The 27,332-nt window shown below is 44.2% G+C and overlaps 1 protein-coding gene across 1 annotated transcript in view; it reads right to left on the bottom strand.

The window, feature by feature from the left end:
• Positions 1-2,629: 2,629 nt before the first annotated feature.
• The window catches only part of LOC109877320 (collagen alpha-1(XIX) chain), a 180,759-nt gene continuing 156,056 nt past the window's right edge, over positions 2,630-27,332 (bottom strand). The window contains exons 33-44 of the mRNA XM_031817027.1: positions 25,818-25,871; positions 24,804-24,845; positions 18,951-19,055; positions 18,654-18,707; positions 16,947-17,000; positions 16,488-16,541; positions 16,187-16,240; positions 13,308-13,352; positions 9,694-9,744; positions 9,260-9,304; positions 5,271-5,297; positions 2,630-2,776 (exon numbers count right to left, since the gene is read on the bottom strand). Of these exons, the coding sequence (XP_031672887.1) occupies positions 2,630-2,776; positions 5,271-5,297; positions 9,260-9,304; positions 9,694-9,744; positions 13,308-13,352; positions 16,187-16,240; positions 16,488-16,541; positions 16,947-17,000; positions 18,654-18,707; positions 18,951-19,055; positions 24,804-24,845; positions 25,818-25,871 (732 nt within the window). The remainder of the gene's footprint in view (positions 2,777-5,270; positions 5,298-9,259; positions 9,305-9,693; positions 9,745-13,307; positions 13,353-16,186; positions 16,241-16,487; positions 16,542-16,946; positions 17,001-18,653; positions 18,708-18,950; positions 19,056-24,803; positions 24,846-25,817; positions 25,872-27,332) is intronic.

Consider the following 27,332-nt stretch of genomic DNA (forward strand, 5'->3'; position numbering starts at 1 on the left):
CAGACACGCGTGCTAGCCTTGACATCTAGATTACGACCTAGAGGTGTGAGGGATGTTACACAGACACGCGTGCTAGCCTTGACATCTAGATTACGACCTAGAGGTGTGAGGGATGTTACACAGACACGCGTGCTAGCCTTGAATCTAGATTAATACCTAGAGGGATGTTACACCAGACGCGCGTGTTAGCCTTGACATCTAGATTACGACCTAGAGGTGTGAGGATGTACACAGACACGCGTGCTAGCCTTGACATCTAGATTACGACCTAGAGGTGTGAGGGATGTTATACAGACGCGCGTGCTAGCCTTGACATCTAGATTAAGACCTAGAGGTGTGAGGGATGTTACACAGACGCTGCGTGCTAGCCTTGACATCTAGATTACGACCTAGAGGTGTGAGGGATGTTACACAGACACGCGTGCTAGCCTTGACATCTAGATTACGACCTAGAGGTGAGAGGAATGTTATACAGACACGCGTGTTAGCCTTGACATCTAGATTACGACCTAGAGGTGTGAGGGATGTTACACAGACACGCGTGCTAGCCTTGACATCTAGATTACGACCTAGAGGTGTGAGGGATGTTACACAGACACGCGTGCTAGCCTTGACATCTAGATTACGACCTAGATGTGTGAGGGATGTTACACAGACACGCGTGCTAGCCTTGACATCTAGATTACGACCTAGAGGTGTGAGGGATGTTACACAGACACACGTGCTAGCCTTGACATCTAGATTACGGCCTAGAGGGATGTTACACAGACACGCGTGCTAGCCTTGACATCTAGATTAAGACCTAGAGGTGTGAGGGATGTTACACAGACACGCGTGCTAGCCTTGACATCTAGATTACGACCTAGATGTGTGAGGGATGTTACACAGACACACGTGCTAGCCTTGACATCTAGATTAAGACCTAGAGGGATGTTACACAGACACGCGTGCTAGCCTTGACATCTAGATTAAGACCTAGAGGTGTGAGGGATGTTACACAGACACGCGTGCTAGCCTTGACATCTAGATTAAGACCTAGAGGTGTGAGGGATGTTACACAGACGCACGTGCTAGCCTTGACATCTAGATTACGACCTAGAGGTGTGAGGGATGTTACACAGACACGCGTGCTAGCCTTGACTTCTAGATTAAGACCTAGAGGTGTGAGGGATGTTACACAGACACGCGTGCTAGCCTTGACATCTAGATTACGACCTAGAGGTGTGAGGGATGTTATACAGACACGCGTGTTAGCCTTGACATCTAGATTACGACCTAGAGGTGTGAGGGATGTTATACAGACACGCGTGTTAGCCTTGACATCTAGATTACGACCTAGAGGTGTGAGGGATGTTACACAGACACGCGTGCTAGCCTTGACATCTAGATTAAGACCTAGAGGTGTGAGGGATGTTACACAGACGCGCGTGCTAGCCTTGACATCTAGATTACGACCTAGAGGTGTGAGGGATGTTACACAGACACGCGTGCTAGCCTTGACATCTAGATTACGACCTAGAGGTGTGAGGGATGTTATACAGACATGCGTGTTAGCCTTGACATCTAGATTATGACCTAGAGGTGTGAGGGATGTTATACAGACACGCGTGTTAGCCTTGACATCTAGATTATGACCTAGAGGTGTGAGGGATGTTACACAGACACGCGTGTTAGCCTTGACATCTAGATTATGACCTAGAGGTGTGAGGGATGTTACACAGACACGCGTGCTAGCCTTGACATCTAGATTATGACCTAGAGGTGTGAGGGATGTTACACAGACACGCGTGTTAGCCTTGACATCTAGATTATGACCTAGATGTGTGAGGGGTGTTACACAGACACGCGTGCTAGCCTTGACATCTAGATTAAGACCTAGAGGTGTGAGGGATGTTACACAGACACGCGTGCTAGCCTTGACATCTAGATTAAGACCTAGAGGTGTGAGGGATGTTACACAGACGCGCGTGCTAGCCTTGACATCTAGATTACGACCTAGAGGTGTGAGGGATGTTACACAGACACGCGTGCTAGCCTTGACATCTAGATTAAGACCTAGAGGTGTGAGGGATGTTACACAGACACACGTGCTAGCCTTGACATCTAGATTACGACCTAGAGGTGTGAGGGATGTTATACAGACACGCGTGTTAGCCTTGACATCTAGATTACGACCTAGAGGTGTGAGGGATGTTACACAGACACGCGTGTTAGCCTTGACATCTAGATTACGACCTAGAGGTGTGAGGGATGTTACACAGACACGCGTGCTAGCCTTGACATCTAGATTATGACCTAGAGGTGTGAGGGATGTTACACAGACACATAGAGCTGTAACCCCCATACCAAGGTCATCTACATCAGTATGTTACAGTATGTTACTGACGGTAGTGTCCTGGTAGTTATTACACTTTCCCCACTGCTCTAATTACATTGGTAATCAGTTTATAATAGCAATAAGGCACCTTGGGGATTTGTGGTATACGGCCAACGTACCACAGCTAACGGCTGTATCCAGAACAGCCCTTAGATGTGGTATAATGGCCATATACCACATGCCCTCATACCTTATTTCTTAACTGTAATCTGGTGAGGTCATGCAGGATGAGGATGGTCCGCAAGCGCCGTCTCAGCTTGGCTTGGCTTGGCTTGGCTCGGCTTGGCTTGGCTCGGCTTGGCTCAGTACTGTATAAAGGCTACAGGTGGGCTGTATGTGGCTTACCTTGGCTCCAGGTAGTCCTTCTAGTCCAGGTAAACCCATGGATCCGGGATCACCCTGGAACATAACACAGAGTAGTTAGTCTAGGACAGAGAGAGTGATTGAGTGAGTGAGTGAGTGAGTGAGCGAGTGAGTGAGAGAGAGGGAGAAAGAGAGAGAGAGAGAGAGAGCGAGAGAAAGAAAGATATAGAGAGAGTGAGAGAGAGAGAGAGAGATGGAGAGATGAGAGAGAGAGATGGAGAGATGAGAGAGAGATGGAGTATGGTGTGAAGGATGGAGAACAAGGTATGTTGGTATAGGAGATCACCTTTCAAAACAGTAGACTGATTGTGATACGTTTTTACTTCAAGATAGAACTATCTATAAGACTACAGATTTATCTCTCATTGCAGGCAGTCAGCAGCTTATTTGGGTCTATCTCCTTTACTACAGTATAAATACACATCCCTCCTCCCCCTTCTATTGGTCTGGTCTGTCTCCTTTACTACAGTATAAATACACATCCCTCCTCCCCCTTCTATTGGTCTGGTCTGTCTCCTTTACTACAGTATAAATACACATCCCTCCTCCCCCTTCTATTGGTCTGGTCTGTCTCCTTTACTACAGTATAAATATACATCCCTCCTACCCCTTCTATTGGTCTGGTCTGTCTCCTTTACTACAGTATAAATACACATCCCTCCTCCCCCTTCTATTGGTCTGGTCTGTCTCCTTTACTACAGTATAAATACACATCCCTCCTCCCCCTTCTATTGGTCTGGTCTGTCTCCTTTACTACAGTATAAATATACATCCCTCCTACCCCTTCTATTGGTCTGGTCTGGCTCTACTGTATGTGCCATGGAGAAATGGTATTACACACTACTGTAGGGCCAAGGCCTGCTCTGTCCTCTGTTCTGACATAGATGGATGGGGCAGGTAATTATCACACATGTAGATTGTCATGAATAACATAGTGTGGCTTAGAGTGGAACGGGACAGATCGGGATCGCCGCCGGGGATCAGCTGTGGCGAGACGGATTGGGGCAATTTGGTGTGTGTGTGTGAGTGATTCTGTGTGTGTCTGTGTGTGTCTGTGTACGTGTCTGTCTGTGTGTGTGTGTGATTATCTGTGTGTGTGTACGTGTTAGTGTCTGTGTGTGTGTGTGTGCGTGTCTGTGTGTGTGTGTGTGTGTGTCTGTGTGTGCGTGCGTGCGTGTGTGTACGTGTCTGTGTGTGTGAGTGATTCTGTGTGTGTCTGTGTGTGTTTCTGTGCGTGTCTGTGTCTGTGTCTGTGTGTGTCTGTCTATGTGTTTTTGTGTGTGTGTGTGTGTGTCTGTGTGTGTGTGTGTGTGTGTGTGTGTGTGTGTGTGTGTGTGTGTGTGTGTGTGTGTGTGTGTGTGTGTGTGTGTGTGTGTGTGTGTGTGTGTGTGTGTGTGTGCATGAGACGGATTGGGGCAATTCCACCGACCGAGCCGCAGCACCAGGAACCGCAGCTCACACAATTTATTCAAATGTCAAATTAACATCCCCAGTGAGAAATCGCACCGCAGCAAAACAATAAAAAATGCAATTGGCCCCACGAGGACAGAGAAAGAGATGGAGAATTCAAGTTGATACCAGAAGAGAGAAGTTGTATTGTTTCCATTCCTTGGTGTGTGTGTGTGTGTGTGTCCGAAACAGTCTATGTGTGTGTGTGTGTGTGTGAGAGAGAGAGAGAGAGAGAGAGAGACAGTGTGTGTGTTTGTGTGTGTGAGTGAGAGAGAGAGAGAGAAAGAGAGAGTGTGTATGTGTGTGTGTGAGAGAGAGAGACAGAGCGTGTGTGTGTGTATATATATATATGTGAGAGAGAGAGAGAGAGAGAGAGAGAGAGAGAGAGAGAGAGAGAGAGAGAGAGAGGGAGCGAGAGAGTGTGTGTGGGTGTGTGTGAGAGAGAGACAGAGCGTGTGTGTGTATATATATGTGTGTGAGAGAGAGAGAGAGAGAGAGAGAGAGAGAGACAGAGAGAGACAGAGTGTGTGTGTGTGTCTCTCTCTCTCTCTCTTAATGTGTGTGTGTGTGTGTGTGTGTGTGTGTGTGTGGAGTTACAGTAGACATTACAGAGAGCAAAGAGGGTTCATTGTCTCCCACAGGCCAGACAATATAGAACAGTCATTTGATTGTGGCAAGAGGAGACGTGATCATTATTTTATTTTGTGTTCCCATCTCCAGAGTGGAGGGACTTAGAGACTGTATTGGAGAACCGACCTGGGTTCAAATACTGTTTGAAATCTTTCAAATGCGTTTGCTTTAGCCAGCGTTTGCTTTAGCCTGTCGGCAGGACGGGAGGGTTTGGCAGTTCTGCGACTCTTCTATTGGTTCCATTGTGCCAATCAAACTCAATCAAGCCCAGATAAAGTACTTGAAATGATTTCCTTTGTTAGTTCTGTTGGACTGTTAGTTCTGTTGGACTGTTAGTTCTGTTGGACTGTTAGTTCTGTTGGACTGTTCGTTCTGTTGGACTGCATATGAAAACAGGTGAGAAACACTTTCAATAAAATATATTCCTTAGACTGAAAAGATTTCAACTCACCACTCTTCCCTCGTCTCCTTTGGGGCCCTATACAGAAGAAAGAGACAGTGGAAGGCAATCACTCCAATTACAAAGTCATATATAGAAGACCTTTTACATAAGACCCTTTAGAAATGTATTCATAATCTTTTAAGACATTTTATTTTTACTCCCCTTTTTCTCCCCAATTTCGATCTTTGTCTCATTGCTGCAACTCCCCAACGTGCTCAGGAGGCAAAGGTCGAGTCATGCGTCCTCCGAAACATGACCCGCCAAACCGCACTTCTTAACACCCGCCCGCTTAACCTGGAAGCCAGCTGCACCAATGTGTCGGAGGAAACACCGTTCAACTGACCACCGAAATCAGCCTGCAGGCACCCGGCCCACCACAAGGAGTCGCTAGAGTGCGATGAGCCAAGTAAAGCCCCCCCCCCCCTAACAAGGACGACGCTGGGCCAATTGTGCGCCGTCCTATGGGACTCCCTTTCCCGGCTGGTTGTGACACAGCCTGGGATCGAACCCGGGTCTGTAGTGACGCCTCAAGCATTGTGATCCAGTGCCTTAGATCACTGCTTCACCTGGGAGGCCCTTCTAAAACCCTTTAAGAGATTTGTAACTGGGTTAACAGAGATATGGCTTTTTTGTTGTTAAGGCTTTTAGCATCAATTACTTTAACTTTTGGTAAGTGTCAAGTTTAATACAGGAAATGACTGTACTGTTTATATACACTGGCAGCTGTACAGTTATAGTCATAAAGTCAGACTTATTGTCAATAAAAGTTAACAGAGTGCAACATTTTTTAAGCAATTAGAGACATAAAACAAACAGCAAAATCTAATTGGAACTAAACTAAAATGGACATATTGTATAATTTACTGTAGCCTGTTGCTTTCATTCTTCTCCATTTTAACTCTTCATTTAAATTATTTCTTAATTCTTCGAGAATGAATTGAATGTTTCATTAGGATCCCTGTTAGCTGATGCCATGGCGACAGCTAATCTTCCTAGGGTCCAACTCAGACCTAAAATTACATTATAAACTATTACAATTGACATTAAATACATATATTCAATTCAAGGGCTTTATTGGCATGGGAAACATGTGTTAACATTGCCAAAGCAAGTGAGGTAGACAACATACAAAGTCTCTCTCTCTCTCTCTCTCTCTCTCTCTCTCTCTCTCTCTCTCCCTCCCTCTCAGGCCCTCTCTGTCAGTTTCTCCCCACCAGCGAGCTCTCACTGAACATGACTGAGTCTTACTAGATGGCTGGAGACAGTGACAGCTACTCTTAGGATGATAAAGTATGGCCTGTGTGTTTCAGACCCTGACAGTACAGTACACAGGATCTGAATACATGACTGGTTCCTGACAGTACAGTACAGCAAATTAGGCTGATGAGACAGTAGGATGATGAGACAGAAGGATGATGAGACAGAAGGATGATGGATGATGAGACAGTCGGATGATGAGAGTAGGATGATGAGACAGTAGGATGATGGATGATGAGACAGTAAGTTGATGGATGATGAGACAGTAGGATGATGAGACAGAAGGATGATGAGACAGTAGGATAATGGATGATGAGACAGTAGGATGATGAGACAGAAGGATGATGGATGATGAGACAGTAGGATGATGAGACAGTAGGATGATGGATGATGAGACAGTAGGATGATGGATGATGATACAGTAGGAGGATGGATGACGAGACAGTAGGATGATGAGACAGTAAAATGATGAGACAGAAGGAGGATGGATGATGAGACAGTAGGATGATGAGACAGTAAGATGATGAGACAGTAGGATGATGAGACAGTAGGAGGATGGATGATGAGACAGTAGGATGATGAGACAGTAGGATGATGAGACAGTAGGAGGATGGATGATGAGACAGTAGGATGATGAGACAGCAGGATGATGAGACAGTAGGAGGATAGATGATGAGACAGTAGGATGATGAGACAGCAGGATGATGAGACAGTAGGAGGATAGATGATGAGACAGTAGGATGATGAGACAGCAGGATGATGAAACAGTAGGATGATGAGATAGTAGGAGGATAGATGATGAGACAGTAGGATGATGAGACAGCAGATTGATGAGACAGTAGGATGATGAGACAGTAGGAGTATAGATGATGAGACAGTAGGATGATGAGACAGCAGGATGATGAGACAGTAGGAGGATGAGACAGCAGGATGATGAGACAGTAGGATGATGTGACAGTAGGATGATGAGACAGCAGGATGATGAGACAGCAGGATGATGAGACAGTAGGATGATGAGACAGTATGAGGATGGATGATGAGACAGTAGGATGATGAGACAGCAGGATGATGAGACAGTAGGATGATGAGACAGCAGGATGATGAGACAGTAGGATGATGAGACAGCAGGACGATGAGACAGTAGGATGATGAGACAGCAGGATGATGAGACAGTAGGATGATGAGACAGCAGGATGATGAGACAGCAGGATGATGAGACAGTAGGATGATGAGACAGCAGGATGATGAGACAGTAGGATGATGAGAAAGCAGGATGATGAGACAGTAGGAGTATAGATGATGAGACAGTAGGATGATGAGACAGCAGGATGATGAGACAGTAGGAGGATGAGACAGCAGGATGATGAGACAGTAGGATGATGTGACAGTAGGATGATGAGACAGCAGGATGATGAGACAGCAGGATGATGAGACAGTATGATGATGAGACAGCAGGACGATGAGACAGTAGGATGATGAGACAGCAGGATGATGAGACAGTAGGATGATGAGACAGCAGGATGATGAGACAGTAGGATGATGAGACAGCAGGACGATGAGACAGTAGGATGATGAGACAGCAGGATGATGAGACAGTAGGATGATGAGACAGCAGGATGATGAGACAGCAGGATGATGAGACAGTAGGATGATGAGACAGTATGAGGATGGATGATGAGACAGTAGGATGATGAGACAGCAGGATGATGAGACAGTAGGATGATGAGAAAGCAGGATGATGAGACAGCAGGATGATGAGAAAGCAGGATTATGAGACAGTAGGAGGATGAGATAGTAGGAGGATGGATGATGAGACAGTAGGATGATGAGACAGCAGGAGGATGGATGATGAGAAAGTAGGAGGATGGATGATGAGACAGCAGGATGATGAGAGAGTAGGATGATGAGACAGTAGGATGATGAGACAGTAGGATGATGAGACAGCAGGATGATGAGACAGCAGGATGATGAGACAGTATGAGGATGGATGATGAGACAGTAGGATGATGAGACAGCAGGATGATGAGACAGTAGGATGATGAGACAGCAGGATGATGAGACAGTAGGATGATGAGACAGCAGGACGATGAGACAGTAGGATGATGAGACAGCAGGATGATGAGACAGTAGGATGATGAGACAGCAGGATGATGAGACAGCAGGATGATGAGACAGTAGGATGATGAGACAGTAGGATGATGAGACAGCAGGATGATGAGACAGTAGGATGATGAGAAAGCAGGATGATGAGACAGCAGGATGATGAGACAGTAGGATGATGAGACAGCAGGATGATGAGACAGTAGGATGATGAGAAAGCAGGATGATGAGACAGTAGGAGGATGAGATAGTAGGAGGATGGATGATGAGACAGTAGGATGATGAGACAGCAGGAAGATGAGACAGTAGGAGGATGGATGATGAGACAGCAGGATGATGAGAGAGTAGGATGATGAGACAGCAGGATGATGAGACAGTAGGATGATGAGACAGTAGGATGATAAGACAGTAGGATGATGGATGATGAGACAGCAGGATGATGAGACAGTAGGATGATGAGACAGTAGGATGATGAGACAGCAGGATGATGAGACAGTAGGATGATGAGACAGTAGGATGATGAGACAGTAGGATGATGAGACAGTAGGAGGATGGATGATGAGATAGAAGGAGGATGATACAGCAGGATGATGTGACAGCAGGAGGATGGATGATGAGACAGTAGATGATGAGATACTTACTTGTGCACCTGGTGCTCCAGGGGGTCCTGAGATAGCTCCTCCACTCTGTGGAGAAACTAGTATTATCATCATAACATTCAACACAATGATTATATGGTATCTGATGATATGGTATCTGATTACCGGGTATCTGATGACATGGTATCTGATGACATGGTATCTGATGACATGGATTCTGAATACATGGTATCTGATTACAGGGTATCTGATTACAGGGTATCTGATGACATGGTATCTGATTACAGGGGTATCTGATTACAGGGTATATAGGGGAATGTGGTAACCTTTACTTTGAGGGTCACCCTACCGATGCTCAACAAACAATCAACAGACTATGAGTAACATGTCAACAACTGTTGACTAGCACTGTGATGCTAGTTGCATTGTCGGCAACACCTGACACCTGATGAGGATGAGTACAGTGAAGTTCTTACCTGCAGTTTGTACAGACTGCTCATCCCATTGCCCTCCACATAGGGGACACCCTGCAAACACACACATCTCAGTCAGAGCCAGATATCTCCTACGTTAACACCCTGCAAACACACACATCTCAGTCAGAGCCAGATATCTCCTACGTTAACACCCTGCCTCATGGTGATCACTACATGGATAGATCAATATCTGGGGCTGCCTGGTGATCACTACATGGATAGATCAATATCTGGGGCTGCCTGGTGATCACTACATGGATAGATCAATATCTGGGGCTGCCTGGTGATCACTACATGGAGATATCAATATCTGAGGCTGCCTGGTGATCACTACATGGAGATATCAATATCTGGGGCTGCCTGGTGATCACTAAACAAAAGAGGAGAGCAGTAACACTTGTATAACCCTCCGGCCTCTGTAGATTCAAACACTAAAGTGAGTACCAAATGGCACCCTATCCCCTATAGTGCCCCACTTAAGGGCTCATAGGGCTCAGGTAAAAAGTTGTGCACTATATAATGAATAAGGTGCCATTTGGGCCGTAGTCTAACTAGTGTATCTGGGGGAAACAGTATAGCAGAACACATTGATTTAAAGAGATGGAGGCTAGCAGCAGCAACTACAACATCCTGATGGCTTGAGGAGTAGCCTGGATATACCAGAGATAGTCTGGATGACTAGTGTTTATGGGGCCGGGGGGGGGGGGGGTGTAGCCCCCGGTCTCCTCTCCACTACTCAGTGTATGTGCTGTCTGTCATCAGTGTGTAATCTGAGGCAAAGCTAAACGGCTGCAAGACAGCGCTAAACTAACCACAGCATCAGAGTATTTACAGGAGAACAGGTTTTAAGTTTGAAGGAAATCTATGGCCCTAAGCTTTTGCTAGATTTGTGCAATTTAAAGAATTTACAGTACTGAAGTTCATTCATTAACCCTCTCCTCCAACACAGTAAGTGGGTTGTATTTAGTAGGCACAAAGCGGAAGAAACCCCTCCATAACAGAGTGAAACAGGAAGTACTCGCTTTGTACGTGTCCAATAAGAAACACTCCTTTCGGTTTTGCTCCAGTGTCCCCAGAAGTAACATGAACATGGTGACTCAATAACATTTCTACCTGCCCTCCAGGACACCTACAGCACCCGATGTCACAGGCCAAAAAGATAATCAAGGGCATCAACCACCTGAGCCACGGCCTGTTCACCCCGCTATCATCCAGAAGGCGAGGTCAGTACAGGTGCATCAAAGCTGGGAAATACTACTGCACTGTTAGATATTACTACACTGTTAGATACTACTGCACTGTTAGATACTACTGCACTGTTAGATACTACTGCACTGTTAGATATTACTACACTGTTAGATACTACTGCACTGTTAGATATTACTACACTGTTAGATACTACTGCACTGTTAGATACTACTGTTAGATACTACTGCACTGTTAGATACTACTGCACTGTTAGACACTACTGCACTGTTAGATACTACTGCACTGTTAGACACTACTGCACTGTTAGATATTACTACACTGTTAGATACTACTGCACTGTTAGATACTACTGCACTGTTAGATACTACTGTTAGATACTACTGCACTGTTAGATACTACTGTTAGATACTACTGCACTGTTAGATACTACTGCACTGTTAGATACTACTGCACTGTTAGATATTACTACACTGTTAGATATTACTACACTGTTAGATACTACTGCACTGTTAGATACTACTGTTAGATACTACTACACTGTTAGATACTACTGTTAGATACTACTGCACTGTTAGATACTACTGTTAGATACTACTGCACTGTTAGACACTACTGCACTGTTAGACACTACTGCACTGTTAGATACTACTGCACTGTTAGATACTACTGCACTGTTAGAATCTACTGCACTGTTAGACACTACTGCACTGTTAGACACTACTGCACTGTTAGATACTACTGCACTGTTAGATACTACTGCACTGTTAGATACTACTGCACTGTTGAAGCTAGGAACACAAGCATTTCGCTACACCCACAATAACATCTGCTAAATATGTGTATGTGACCAATAGAATTGTACTTGATTTGATTTCCAGGAAGGAAGAAAGGCTGCCTGGTGATCACTACATGGAGATATCAATATCTGGGGCTGCCTGGTGATCACTACATGGATAGATCAATATCTGGGGCTGCCTGGTGATCACTACATGGATAGATCAATATCTGGGGCTGTTAGATACTACTGCACTGTTAGATACTACTGTTAGATACTACTGCACTGTTAGATACTACTGCACTGTTAGACACTACTGCACTGTTAGATACTACTGCACTGTTAGACACTACTGCACTGTTAGATACTACTGCACTGTTAGATACTACTGCACTGTTAGACACTACTGTACTGTTAGACACTACTGCACTGTTAGATACTACTGCACTGTTAGACACTAAACCACTGTTAGATACTACTGCACTGTTAGACACCACTGCACTGTTAGATACTACTGCACTGTTAGATACTACTGCACTGTTAGACACTACTGCACTGTTAGATACTACTGCACTGTTAGATACTACTGCACTGTTAGACACTACTGCACTGTTAGATACTACTGTTAGATACTACTGTTAGATACTACTGCACTGTTAGATACTACTGCACTGTTAGACACTACTGCACTGTTAGATACTACTGCACTGTTAGATACTACTGCACTGTTAGATACTACTGCACTGTTAGATACTACTGCACTGTTAGACACTACTGCACTGTTAGATACTACTACACTGTTAGACACTACTGCACTGTTAGATACTACTGCACTGTTAGACACTACTGCACTGTTAGACACTACTGCACTGTTAGAATCTACTGCACTGTTAGACACTACTGCACTGTTAGACACTACTGCACTGTTAGATACTACTGCACTGTTAGATACTACTGCACTGTTAGATACTACTGCACTGTTAGACACTACTGCACTGTTAGACACTACTGCACTGTTAGATACTACTGCACTGTTAGATACTACTGCACTGTTAGACACTACTGCACTGTTAGACACTACTGCACTGTTAGATACTACTGCACTGTTAGATACTACTGCACTGTTAGAATCTACTGCACTGTTAGACACTACTGCACTGTTAGACACTACTGCACTGTTAGATACTACTGCACTGTTAGATACTACTGCACTGTTAGATACTACTGCACTGTTGAAGCTAGGAACACAAGCATTTCGCTACACCCACAATAACATCTGCTAAATATGTGTATGTGACCAATAGAATTGTACTTGATTTGATTTCCAGGAAGGAAGAAAGAACAAGAAAAACATTTTCTCAAGTAGACGGAAGAAAACATGTTGTCCTTCAAAGTAGTAAGTCAATCTCACTGTCCTTTTAAATGATGTGTTGTGTGACCAGTCATTCAAAAGGACACTAGTAATTGGCTAAGGTACCTTGAACTGGTGTCATCATTCATAGGCATGAAAACTGTTGACACATCTCACCAATGACTCAACAACACACACACTCTCTGTACATGCACGCATACACACACACAGTCTGTATACACACACACACAGATCTCAGTGATGCTCTGGATAACTTACTGGGGGGCCTGGTAGTCCTGGCCTTCCAGGGGATCCTTCACTTCCCTGTTGGACACACATGCACGCACGCACGCACACACACACACACACACACACACACACACACACACACACACACACACACACACACACACACACACACACACACACACACACACACACACACACCAAACCATGAGAGGGATAATGCTTTCCAGTCAGTCACTGGGGAACACATTTCTCCAGTTAAGATCCCAATAATCTAAGAATACCTCTTTACCCTTATTTACCCACACATTAGACACAGTGACAATCCTAATCTTTGGGACATGGCATGGCTGATAATACAAGTCTATTGCAGAGGTAGAGTATTTGAGAAGAGGGACATACTAGCTCTGTTGAATTTGAGATAGATTGGGGGTAAGGCCCTGTGATAAACTAGTGTCCTGTACAAGGGGTGTACTGATACATCAACCTGCCTCCCGCTACAGAAACAGGAGATCCTATGAGCTGTTCTGGCTGCACAAGCCTCTTGCAAGGCTACTGAATTGGCATACAGCACGCCACCCCAATCCACTGACAACACTAGGCCCATGGCATTCTTTCAACAACAAAACTGAAGAGAAACCCATAAGGAATTATGTGCTTTTTAAGAAAATAACATGATTCCTGAGTATTACAATAACCCATTATTGATGCTCTTTGAGATAGCACTAAATAAGACGCAAGGCATTGTTTTCATCTTAGACTATCAGAACAGCTGTCATATGTCAGGCCACATGCTTGAATAAAACATGACCCTGTATGTACTAACTGCCTATATTTAGAACATAAAGTAGACATGTACAGTACAGTGCCTAGTGAAAGTCTGTACAGCAATGGCACAGTCTCCCCCCCTACACAACCTCCTCCACATCTTCAAAGTGAAAGAAATGTATATAAAATGTTCTAATTAATAAACAAAAAACAAAAAAACCAAAGATGTCTTGATTGTGTGTCTTCACACCCCAAAGTTAATACTTGGTGGAAGCACCTTTTGACAGCCATTACAGCTGTGAATCATTTTGAATAAGATTCTGCACAACTCTTAGGGCAATATAATGCCATTGCTTGATCCTGACAAACTCCCCAGTCCCTGGCGATAACAAGCATACCCATAACATGATGCTGCCAACCACAATAGTTGAAAATACAGAGGGTTGACTTTATGTTATGTTGTATTGGATTTGACCCAAACCTGTATTTTTTTTATTTTAGGCCAAAAACATAATGTCTTTGCTGTGTTGTCTTGTAGTATTAATGCTATTGTTGCAAACAGAATCAATGATTTGGAATGGATTTTTTTAACACAGGCTTCCTTCACTTTACCATGCGGCCCAGTAATGTGGAGTGAATGTTTTTAACACAGGCTTCCTTCACTTTACCATGCGGCCCAGTAATGTGGAGTGAATGCAATGGTTTTGGTCCCTTTGTATTTTCTAGTATTGTAGTGGCCTCGGGAGGCTGTCAGGATCTAAAGAAATATGAAAGGAACAAAGCCCAGGTAAAAAGTTAGAGGAAACTCTGTCTTCTGAATACCTAACCCTGGGATAGAGTAAAATTGTTCTGTGGGACAATTGCACACACACAAAATTATGCCAAGGACACAACAGAATGGCTTTTCCAAGAGGTATTTTAGTGTTCCTGAGTGGTTTAGTCTCTGTCCTGACTTAAATCTGATTGAAAAATGAAAGACAATGATTGAATACTGCAGACCATCAATGATTCCCTACCAAATTTACTGAGCTTGAGCAATTTTAACAAAAACAATGGATATACACTCAGTGGCCAGTTTATTAGGTACAACAACCTGTTCACGAAAATGGTTCACTCCTACAGACAGTGAGTCATGTGGCCGTGGCTTGCTATGTAAAGCAGGCAGACAAGCCTTGAGGCATTCATTTACTGTTCATCTGAATGTTACAATGGGCAAAACCAGTGACCTAAGAGACTTTGAGCTTGGTATGATCGGCGGCGGCAGGCGAGCCGGTTCCAGTATCTCAGAAACGCCCGGCATCCTGGCCTTTTCACGCAGGACAGTGTCTAGGGTTTACTGAGAATGGTGCGACAAACAACAAACACCCAGTCAGCGGCAGCACCGTGGGAGAAAACAGCTTGTTGATGAGAGAGGCTGAAGGAGAATGGCAATAATCGTGCAAGCTAACAGGGGGGCCACAAACAGGTAAATATCGGTGCAGTACAACAGTGGATGGCAGAACGGCATCTCGGAATACACAACTTGTCTGTCTTTTTCACGGATGCGCTATTGCAGCAGTTGCTGTTGCATCATGTTGATGGCAGAGTCAGGATTTGGCACAAGCAGCACGAGTCCATGGCCCCATTCTGCCTGGTATCAACGGTACAAGCTGGTGACGGTGGTGTAATTGTGTGGGGAATGTTTTCCTGGCACATGTCAGGTCCCTTGATACCAATTGAGCAATGTTTCCATACCCCAAAGAATTCATTCTGTTCTGGAGGCAGAGGGGGGGGGGGATCTGACCCTGTATCTAATAAACTGGCCACTGGGTGCATGTTGTCATGAGAGTTGTGCAAGCTTGGTAGAATCTTATTCAGAATGATTCCCAGCTGTAATGGCTGCTGAAGGTGCTTCCACCAAGTAGAAGTGAAAATATGCGCAATCAATTCATCATCATCTTGTGTTTCTAAGTCATTTGGAAAATGAAAATTTTTCTTTCACGTTGGAGTATGTTGGGAAACTAAGTTTGGGACAAATCTAATTGAATCCCTTTGTAGATTTAATTTGAAGGTAGAAAAGTGTGAAGACCGTGTAAGTGTGCGCAGACCTTCACTAGAGACTGTATATTCATACAGTGCGTGTACACACAGCGTCTCTTTCTTACCCGATCTCCCTTTGTTCCAGGCTGACCCATTGGCCCAGGTCTGCCCATGACCCCCTGCAAACAGAGACAAGGTACATCAATTAATTGGGTCACAAACTAAATATAGAAACAAGGTACATCAATTAACTGGGTCACAAACTAAATTTAGAAACTGGGTGAGAGGAAATAGGGACCAAACAATGAGTATGGTGTTCTCAGTGATTGTTCTTGTATCAGCAACACAGTACTACACATGCATTACAATGAGGGATGAATAGATGTGAAAGATGATTTAATGAAATTGGTGATTTGTTTTGCTTACAGCGGCTCCAGTACGGCCTGTTGTACCCAGAATGCCTGGAACTCCAGGAGAGCCCTGAGAAAGACAAGAAACACCGGAGAACAATCATTGTCACTTCCTGTGTAATAGTTAGTGTATGATAGCCTAACTGGTAGTTATTGCAAGAAGGACAAGAAGAGAGTTAACCTCATTTGCATTTTTGGGGCTATTCCATTGATTCTGTTGTACATGGGGCAAGATGAGTCATGTGACCGTGGCTTTCTATATAAAGCAGGCATTGAGGCATTCTGTTACTGATTGACTGAACGTTACAAAGGGTAAAACTAGTGACCTAAGCGACTGTGAGCGTGGTATGATCGTTGGTGCCAGGTGCACCGGTTCCAGATTTGATTTGATTTGATGTAGTGTACTTTCAAGCACACTCAAGCATGTTAAAGTATATGATTCCTGTATTGGCCCAAGGACAGGTCTGAAACCCACCTCGTCTCCTTTGTCTCCACTAGGCCCAGGGAACCCTCTCTCTCCTTTCATCCCCTAGAACAGCAAACAACATCAGTGAATGAGTAAACAGTAACAACATCAGTGAATGAGTAAACAGTAACAACAACAGTGAATGAGTAAACAGTAACAACAACAGTGAATGAGTAAACAGTAACAACAACAGTGAATGAGTAAACAGTAACAACAACAGTGAATGAGTAAACAGTAACAACAACAGTGAATGAGTAAACAGTAACAACAACAGTGAATGAGTAAACAGTAACAACAACAGTGAATGAGTAAACAGTAACAACAACAGTGAATGAGTAAACAGTAACAACAACAGTGAATGAGTAAACAGTAACAACAACAGTGAATGAGTAAACAGTAACAACAACAGTGAATGAGTAAACAGTAACAACAACAGTGAATGAGTAAACAGTAACAACAACAGTGAATGAGTAAACAGTAACAACAACAGTGAATGAGTAAACAGTAACAACAACAGTGAATGAGTAAACAGTAACAACAACAGTGAATGAGTAAACAGTAACAACAACAGTGAATGAGTAAACAGTAACAACAACAGTGAATGAGTAAACAGTAACAACATCAGTAAATAGTACAAAAATGGCCAAATCAAGTTGAATTCTGTATAAACCTTTTCTTAATGTGTTTACTTGAGAAATGTCTACCACCATAATATACAGTATGTTCTCTCCAAACCTTCTAATAGTCTCAAACCAGCGGCATGACGGGTGGTCATACATTTCACTTTGACTTCTTGTTTCTAATAGAGCCAATTAGAAGCGACTGCTTGGGTAATTTTACTAATACAGGACACTGCTGTGTATCCATGGCAACCACGTCTGCAGCCAGCAGCTCTGACGATACGAATGTGCTGGACTAACATGGTAAATGTCTGAATCTTTGGTTCAACGGTTGGTGTCTGAATCTTCCCAAATCTCTCCGATGAAATGAAATATGAACAACTACGAGAGCCTATGTCGTACATTATAGCATATTATGCATAGTTTATAAGGCATTATAAATGCCCTCACAATGCATTATGAAGAGGGTATTTATTCGTAGGAAGTATTATGAAAACAATTCAACTGGAAATGAATAGCAACAAGGGATAGAACCATGTAAAATAATAACCTGGAGAAGTGTAGTCCCCAGCTATGTTATGCACCAGTCTAAATACTATTACACTATTCTAATTCACTTTGTCATGCTGAGATTGGCAATGAATGGAGTGAATGGAGTAATTGTAAGGTGGAAAGTAATTCTGTATACATTGACTGTGTCCCAAATTCACTGTGTCCTAATCCTTTACACAGGGCAATACTTTTCACCAGAGGTTATAGTGCACTATGTAGGGAATAGGCTGCCATTTAGAACACATCCATTATAATAGGGAATAGGCTGCCATTTAGAACACATCCATTATAATAGGGAATAGTCTGTCATTTAGAACACATCCATTATAATAGGGTATAGTCTGCCATTTAGAACACATCCATTATAATAGGGTATAGGCTGCCATTTAGAACACATCCATTATAATAGGGTATAGGCTGCCATTTAGAACACATCCATTATAATAGGGAATAGTCTGCCATTTAGAACACATGCATTATAATAGGGAATAAGCTGCCATTTAGAACACATACATTAGAATCAGGATGACACCTTGTTTCCTACCTTTGGACCTTCTTTCCCTGGATTACCGAGAGGTCCTCGCACTCCTGGATCCCCCTGTTTAGGATGGACACACACGCAAATCAATGCACGCAAGAACACATGCACAGAGAAAGACACACACAGAAAACCACACAATCTGTCCCCAAGGGTTCCACTCTCACACTTCTGGGCGGGCGGGCCACACACACACACACACACACACACACACACACACACACACACACACACACACACACACACACACACACACACACACACACACACACACACACACACAAAAGATAATGAGACACTCACCTTTTCTCCCACCATGCCTTGCACTCCTGTCGCTCCATGGGTTCCCTGCTCGCCCTTCTGCCCAGGCAGACCTGGCACTCTGGTCTGGCACACGGTGCAGGCATTCTGCCAACACACAGCAGGAGGGGGGAGAGGTACGGTCATACAGACCACATATCTGTCATCTCACTGAGTCACAGCAGGGAAATACAGTGCTCCTTGTGTTTGTATTCCATCTCCCCTGGGTCGAAGAGCAGGGGAGATGTCTTAACGTTCTCTCAATGTTTCCACAACATTGAAGTTAATGTGAGTAGACTGAGAACCAGACATTGTCCTATTTCCCACCCACTCTCTAACTGACTGTGACATTTAGGGGATCATTTGAAGTATCACAGTCTCCCATCCAGTTCAGGTTTCACTGAGTAACATTTATTTACATTCAAATCGTTAGGCTTAGTCTGTGTCTGGGAAATTAGCCCTGTCTGGGAAATTAGCCCTGTCTGGGAAATTAGCCCTGTCTGGGAAATTAGCCCTGTCTGGGAAATTAGCCCTGTCTGGGAAATTAGCCCTGTCTGGGAAATTAGCCCTGTCTGGGAAATTAGCCCTGTCTGGGAAATTAGCCCTGTCTGGGAAATCAGCCCTGTCTGGGAAATTAGCCTTGTCTGGGAAATCAGCCTTGTCTGGGAAATCAGCCTTGTCTGGGAAATCAGCCTTGTCTGGGAAATCAGCCTTGTCTGGGAAATCAGCCCTGTCTGGGAAATTAGCCCTGTCTGGGAAATCAGCCTTGTCTGGGAAATCAGCCTTGTCTGGGAAATCAGCCCTGTCTGGGAAATCAGCCTTGTCTGGGAAATTAGCCTTGTCTGGGAAATCAGCCTTGTCTGGGAAATCAGCCCTGTCTGGGAAATTAGCCCTGTCTGGGAAATTAGCCCTGTCTGGGAAATTAGCCTTGTCTGGGAAATCAGCCCTGTCTGGGAAATCAGCCCTGTCTGGGAAATTAGCCTTGTCTGGGAAATCAGCCTTGTCTGGGAAATCAGCCCTGTCTGGGAAATCAGCCTTGTCTGGGAAATCAGCCCTGTCTGGGAAATCAGCCCTGTCTGGGAAATCAGCCCTGTCTGGGAAATCAGCCTTGTCTGGGAAATCAGCCCTGTCTGGGAAATCAGCCTTGTCTGGGAAATCAGCCCTGTCTGGGAAATCAGCCCTGTCTGGGAAATCAGCCCTGTCTGGAGTGTACTTCCTTTACAGCAGCAGACATTCTGTACTCTGACACTGTGGAGTTGTTGAAGTGTACTTCCTTTACAGCAGCAGACATTCTGTACTCTGACACTGTGGAGTTGTTGAAGTGTACTTCCTCTACAGCAGCAGACATTCTGTACTCTGACACTGTGGAGTTGTTGAAGTGTACTTCCTCTACAGCAGCAGACATTCTAAACTCTGACACTGTGGGGTTGTTGAAGTGTACTTCCTCTACAGCAGCAGACATTCTGTACTCTGACACTGTGGAGTTGTTGAAGTGTACTTCCTCTACAGCAGCAGACATTCTGTACTCTGACACTGTGGAGTTGTTGAAGTGTACTTCCTCTACAGCAGCAGACATTCTGTACTCTGACACTGTGGAGTTGTTGAAGTGTACTTCCTCTACAGCAGCAGACATTCTGTACTCTGACACTGTGGAGTTGTTGAAGTGTACTTCCTCTACAGCAGCAGACATTCTGTACTCTGACACTGTGGAGTTGTTGAAGTGTACTTCCTCTACAGCAGCAGACATTCTGTACTCTGACACTGTGGAGTTGTTGAAGTGTACGTTCCCTACAGCAGCAGACATTCTGTACTCTGACACTGTGGAGTTGTTGAAGTGTACTTCCTCTACAGCAGCAGACATTCTGTACTCTGACACTGTGGAGTTGTTGAAGTGTACTTCCTCTACAGCAGCAGACATTCTGTACTCTGACACTGTGGAGTTGTTGAAGTGTACTTCCTCTACAGCAGCAGACAATCTGTACTCTGCTGAAGATAATTAGGTATCAGTTACCCAGAGGCACTTACTTCATAGAACAATGCTATGATTATACACTGAGTGTACAAAACATTAAGGACATCCTCCTAATATTGAGTTGCACCTCCCCCTTTGCAATCAGAACAGCCTAAATGCGTTGGGGCACGGACTCTACAAGGTGTCGAAAGCATTCCACAGTTTTGTCAAATTGGGTGGATGTCCTTTGGGTGGTGGACCATTCTTGATACGCACGGGAAACTGTTGAGAATGAAAAACCCAGCAGCATTGCAGTTCTTGACACAAACCGGTGCACCTGGCACATACTACCATACCCTGTTCAAAGGCACTTAAATCTATTGTCTTGCCCATTCACCCTCTGAATAGCACACATACACAATCCATGTCCCAATGGTCTCAAGGCTTCAAAATCGTCCTTTAACCACCTGTCTCTTCCCCTTCATCTACACTGATTGAAGTGGATTTAACAAGTGACATCAATAAGGGATCATAGCTGTCACCTGGATTCACCTGGTCAGTCTATGACATGGAAAGAGCAGGTGTTCCTAATTTTTTTGTCCACTCAGTGTACATTCAGTAGAAGAACACCACAGGAGGTTGGTGGCACCTGAATTAGGGAGGACGGGCTCGTGGTAATGACTGGAGTGGAATAGGTGGAATGGTTTCCATGTGTTTGATGCCGTTCCAGCCATTACTATGAGCTTCCCTCCCCTCAGCAGCCTCAAATGAAGAACACATGAATACGTTCCACTTCCAACCATTTATCTGTAGAGTGATATCAGTTCTGTTTACACAGCATGAAGACTGTATGACCCTTAGTGTCACTGGCATTTAGACTCATCAGAGAAGAGCAGTGGGAAGATATTTCATCTAACTTTATGGAAGTACAAATCTTTTTTTCTGAGAGAGACTTGAGCGAAGTGTCTTGAAATAAAAAAGGTCCAATTCAGTTGAGTGTTCCTTTCAGTGTGAAATATCAAATACCATCGGCTGTAAAGTGACCAAACTCTGTCAATTAAAGTGAAGAAACGGAGAAAAGCTATTCTTGGGGAGGATTGTCATTCAACTCATCAAGTGGAATGACGCAGTCAAGCCAGCAGCACATTGTAAAAAAAGGCCTTTAAACAGGCAGGTTAGCGTTTCTTTGTCATGAATCTTGTTCTGGAGGCAGTTCTGCAGAGGGGTCACTAGCTAGCACAGCCACAAAGTCGTAAAATCTGATTTTAAATCTAACTTTAATCTTAACCACACTAATAAACCTAAACTAACACCAAAAAGCAAATTAGCCAATTTTGACTTTGCAGCTGGCCAATCTAGTGGAAATTGCTCAGTTCTGCCTCCAGGACAAGATTCATGACAATAAATGTCAATCTGCTTTGAACAGCTAAAAGCTTGGACACTTTATTCATTTAACTGGGCTTCCTATCTTTGGTCTGGTAGAATAAAATCTCTCTCTCTCTCTCTCTCATAATCCTGTTTTAACACAATCCTCTCTCAACAGACACAATCCTGTTTTAAATACACATAATTTCTTCTCTGACTGAGAAGAGAGGGATGAATGCATGGATGTGCATTCATCTTGGCTGGCTGAGAGGGACTAGCATCACAACCGAACAGTAATCACACAAACACAGAGAAGAGAGAGAAGACAGATGGAGAGAGAGAAGACAGACGGAGAGAGAGAAGACAGACGGAGAGAGAGAAGAGAGACAGAGAGAGAAGAGACAGATGGACAGAGAGAGAAGAGACGGACAGATAGAAGAGAGACAGTGAGAGAGAAGAGAGACAGTGAGAAGAGAGACAGAGAGAGAGAAGAGAGACAGAGAGAGAAGAGAGACAGAGAGAGAAGAGAGAAGAGACAGATGGACAGAGAGAAGAGAGATGAAGAGAGACAGAGAGAGAAGAGAGACAGAGAGAGAGAAGAGACAGAGAGAGAGAAGAGACAGATGGACAGAGAGAAGAGAGAAGAGACGGACAGAGAGAAGAGAGACAGAGAGAGAGAAGAGACAGAGAGAAGAGAGACAGAGAGAGAGAAGAGACAGATGGACAGAGAGAAGAGATGGACAGAGAGAAGAGAGATGTAGAGAGAAGAGACAGAGAGAAGAGACAGATGCAAAGAGAGAAGAGACAGACGGAGAGAGAGAAGAGACAGATGGAGAAGGAGAAGACAGACGGAGAGAGAGAAGACAGACAGAGAGAGAAGAGTGTACATTGTACAGACACATCAACAAGGCGTGGGAGTGTTGGAGAGATAGATGGACAGAGAGAAGAGACAGAGAGAGAGAAGAGTGTACATTGTACAGATACATCAACAAGGTGTGGGAGTGTTGGAGAGATAGATGGACAGAGAGAAGAGACAGAGAGAGAGAAGAGTGTACATTGTACAGATACATCAACAAGGTGTGGGAGTGTTGGAGAGATAGATGGACAGAGAGAAGAGACAGAGAGAGAGAAGAGTGTACATTGTACAGATACATCAACAAGGTGTGGGAGTGTTGGAGAGATAGATGGACAGAGAGAAGAGACAGAGAGAGAGAAGAGTGTACATTGTACAGATACATCAACAAGGTGTGGGAGTGTTGGAGAGATAGATGGAAAAGGAGAAGTGTTGTCCCTTAAATACATAGCAACAAGGTAGCCGTGAGAACAAACAACTGACAACAGAAAGCCCTATTCCCTATATAGTGCACTACTGTTGACCAGAGCCCTATTCCCTATATAGTGCACTACTGTTGACCAGAGCCCTATTCCCTATATAGTACACTACTGTTGACCAGAGCCCTATTCCCTATATAGTGCACTACTGTTGACAAGAGCCCTATTCCCTATATAGTGGACTACTGTTGACAAGAGCCCTATTCCCTATATAGTGGACTACTGTTGACAAGAGCCCTATTCCCTATATAGTGCACTACTGTTGACCAGAGCTCTATTCCCTATATAGTGCACTACTGTTGACTAGAGCCCTATTCCCTATATAGTGCACTACTGTTGACAAGAGCCCTATTCCCTATATAGTGCACTACTGTTGACAAGAGCCCTATTCCCTATATAATACACTACTGCTGACCAGAGCCCTATTCCCTATATAGTGCACTACTGTTGACAAGAGCCCTATTCCCTATATAGTGCACTACTGTTGACAAGAGCCCTATTCCCTATATAGTGCACTACTGTTGACAAGAGCCCTATTCCCTATATAATACACTACTGCTGACCAGAGCCCTATTCCCTATATAGTGGACTGCTGTTGACAAGAGCCCAGCCGTAGCTCTCTGGTCAAAAGTAGTTCACAGTGTAGGGAATAGGGTACCATTTTGGACATATTCCCTGTGTACTCCAGGAGGGATGTATTCAACAACAGCATTCTTTAAGGACATTTCAAGGATTCCTGTTGAATATAATAATGCATTTCCATAGTGGATTTCCAATTTCTTGAATTTCTAGCTGCAGTTCGCCACCACCACCTGATGGAGGCGCTCCTGAGCTTCTGTTAATAATTCCGTAACATCACCCTGATAGGTTTAGTACTGGTGAAAATATCACATCAAAATATCAACATTAAAAGTTTGTTGTTGTATTACAACTCTGAGGTCTTAAAGTGTGAAATACACCACTGTGGGCAACTGTGCAATCATAGTAACTGATGCAATTAAAGCAGGCTAAATTATAACCTGTTTCTTCACCCTCAGTCAATGTGGATCTACATGTTGGCACTTCAATGTAATAACAAAATATCTTCCATGAATCTTGTCAATTAAAAAAAGAATGTGTGATTTATGTACCACACTGAATAATGTTGGAATGACAATTGATGGGAATAATCATATGCCACAACGGTAATACATGAAACAGTCCAGTACCTTGAGTAAAGAGCTCATATCTCCGACAATTGGCAAGGCAGTCTGTAGGAAAGACACATTGTCATCATACATTTCATCTTTTTCAGTCAGATCATAGTTGAATGAACCTCTCATAATTATCTGAGCATCACTCGAAGCTTGAACTCTTATGAATGATGCTGAAACACTCAAAGTTACAATTATTGTGTTTATGGTGGTATGACTGATACTGAAACACTCAAAGTTACAATGATTGTGTTTATGGTGGTATGACTGACACTGAAACACTCAAAGTTATAAGGATTTTGTTTATGGTGGTATGACTGATACTGAAACACTCAAAGTTACAATGATTGTGTTTATGGTGGTATGACAGATACTGAAACACTCAAAGTTATAATGATTGTGTTTATGGTGGTATGACTGATACTGAAACACTCAAAGTTATAATGATTGTGTTTATGGTGGTATGACTGATACTGAAACACTCAAAGTTATAATGATTGTGTTTATGGTGGTATGACTGATACTGAAACACTCAAAGTTATAATGATTGTGTTTATGGTGGTATGACTGATAATGAAACACTCAAAGTTATAATGATTGTGTTTATGGTGGTATGACTGATACTGAAACACTCAAAGTTATAATGATTGTTTTATGGTGGTATGACTGATACTGAAACACTCAAAGTTATAATGATTGTTTTATGGTGGTATGACTGATACTGAAACACTCAAAGTTATAATGATTGTTTTATGGTGGTATGACTGATACTGAAACACTCAAAGTTATAATGATTGTTTTATGGTGGTATGACTGATACTGAAACACTCAAAGTTATAATGATTGTTTTATGGTGGTATGAATGCCTTATACATAACCCCTTCAAGTACAGTGATTTCAGTTTTCTGTAAAATAATTGTCTTTCTGTGGTTTTGAGGCATTTAACCTAAATATGGTACAGTGGGCTTAGCACCTCCAAGTGACACTGACACAGTATATCTCTGAGAAAGAGATGAGCGGTTAACTTACTGGTTGACCCGGGGGGCCAGGAGGACCTGGGGGACCTTCTCGACCAGGGGATCCCTTTAAATGAGAGAAATAATGATGTCACCAGCTATGAGACCATCGGAAACACACAGCGCTGCACACCCTTGGCCCACGCTTTGACATTCATCCTAATGGGGTGCTGTGTGTGTGTGTGTGTGTGTGTGTGTGTGTGTGTGTGTGTGTGTGTGTGTGTGTGTGTGTGTGTGTGTGTGTGTGTGTGTGTGTGTGTGTTTCTGATGTGTCCTCATGTGTCCTCATGCAGACATAAAGGAAACAGATCTTTCATCAGAATGTTAGTTTCTCTTTTTATCTGCAGACCGTGGAGGAGAAGAAGAGTGGAGGAGAAGAAGAGTGGAGGAGAGGAAGAGTGGAGGAGAAGAAGAGTGGAGGAGAAGAAGAGTGGAGGAGAAGAGTGGAGGAGAAGAAGAGTGGAGGAGAGGAAGAGTGGAGGAGAAGAAGAGTGGAGGAGAGGAAGAGTGGAGGAGAGGAAGAGTGGAGGAGAAGAAGAGTGGAGGAGAAGAAGAGTGGAGGAGAGGAGGAGAGGAGGAGTGGAGGAGAGGAAGAGTGGAGGAGAAGAAGAGTGGAGGAGAAGAAGAGTGGAGGAGAAGAGGAGAGGAAGAGTGGAGGAGAAGAAGAGTGGAAGAGAAGAAGAGTGGAGGAGAAGAGGAGAGGAGGAGTGGAGGAGAGGAAGAGTGGAGGAGAAGAAGAGTGGAGGAGAGGAAGAGTGGAGGAGAGGAGGAGAGGAGGAGTGGAGGAGAGGAAGAGTGGAGGAGAAGAAGAGTGGAGGAGAGGAAGAGTGGAGGAGAGGAAGAGTGGAGGAGAGGAAGAGTGGAGGAGAAGAAGAGTGGAGGAGAGGAGGAGAGGAGGAGAGGAGGAGAGGAGGACTGGAGGAGTCGAGGAGAGGAGGAGAGGAGGAGTGGAGGAGAAGAAGAGTGGAGGAGAAGAAGAGTGGAGGAGAGGAAGAGTGGAGGGGAAGAAGAGTGGAGGAGAGGAAGAGTGGAGGGGAAGAGGAGTGGAGGAGAGGAAGAGTGGAGGAGAAGAAGAGTGGAGGAGAAGAAGAGTGGAGGAGAGGAGGAGAGGAGGAGAGGAGGAGAGGAGGAGTGGAGGAGTCGAGGAGAGGATGAGTGGAGGAGAAGAAGAGTGGAGGAGAAGAAGAGTGGAGGAGAAGAAGAGTGGAGGAGAGGAGGAGAGGAGGAGTGGAGGACAATAACAGTGGAGGAGAGGAAGAGTGGAGGGGAGGAAGAGCGGAGGAGAGGAGGAGAGGAAGAGTGGAGGGGAGGAGGAGCGGAGGAGTGGAGGAGCGGAGGAGTGGAGGAGAGGAAGAGTGGAGGAGAGGAAGAGTGGAGGAGAAGAAGAGTGGAGGAGAGGAAGAGTGGAGGAGAAGAAGAGTGGAGGAGAGGAGGAGAGGAGGAGTGGAGGAGTGGAGGAGAAGAAGAGTGGAGGAGAGGGGGAGAGGAGGAGAGGAGGAGAGGAGGAGAGGAGGAGAGGAAGAGTGGA

Source organism: Oncorhynchus kisutch, unplaced genomic scaffold (assembly GCF_002021735.2).
Source record: "Oncorhynchus kisutch isolate 150728-3 unplaced genomic scaffold, Okis_V2 scaffold915, whole genome shotgun sequence".
In the NCBI taxonomy this organism is placed as follows: Eukaryota; Metazoa; Chordata; class Actinopteri; order Salmoniformes; family Salmonidae; genus Oncorhynchus; species Oncorhynchus kisutch.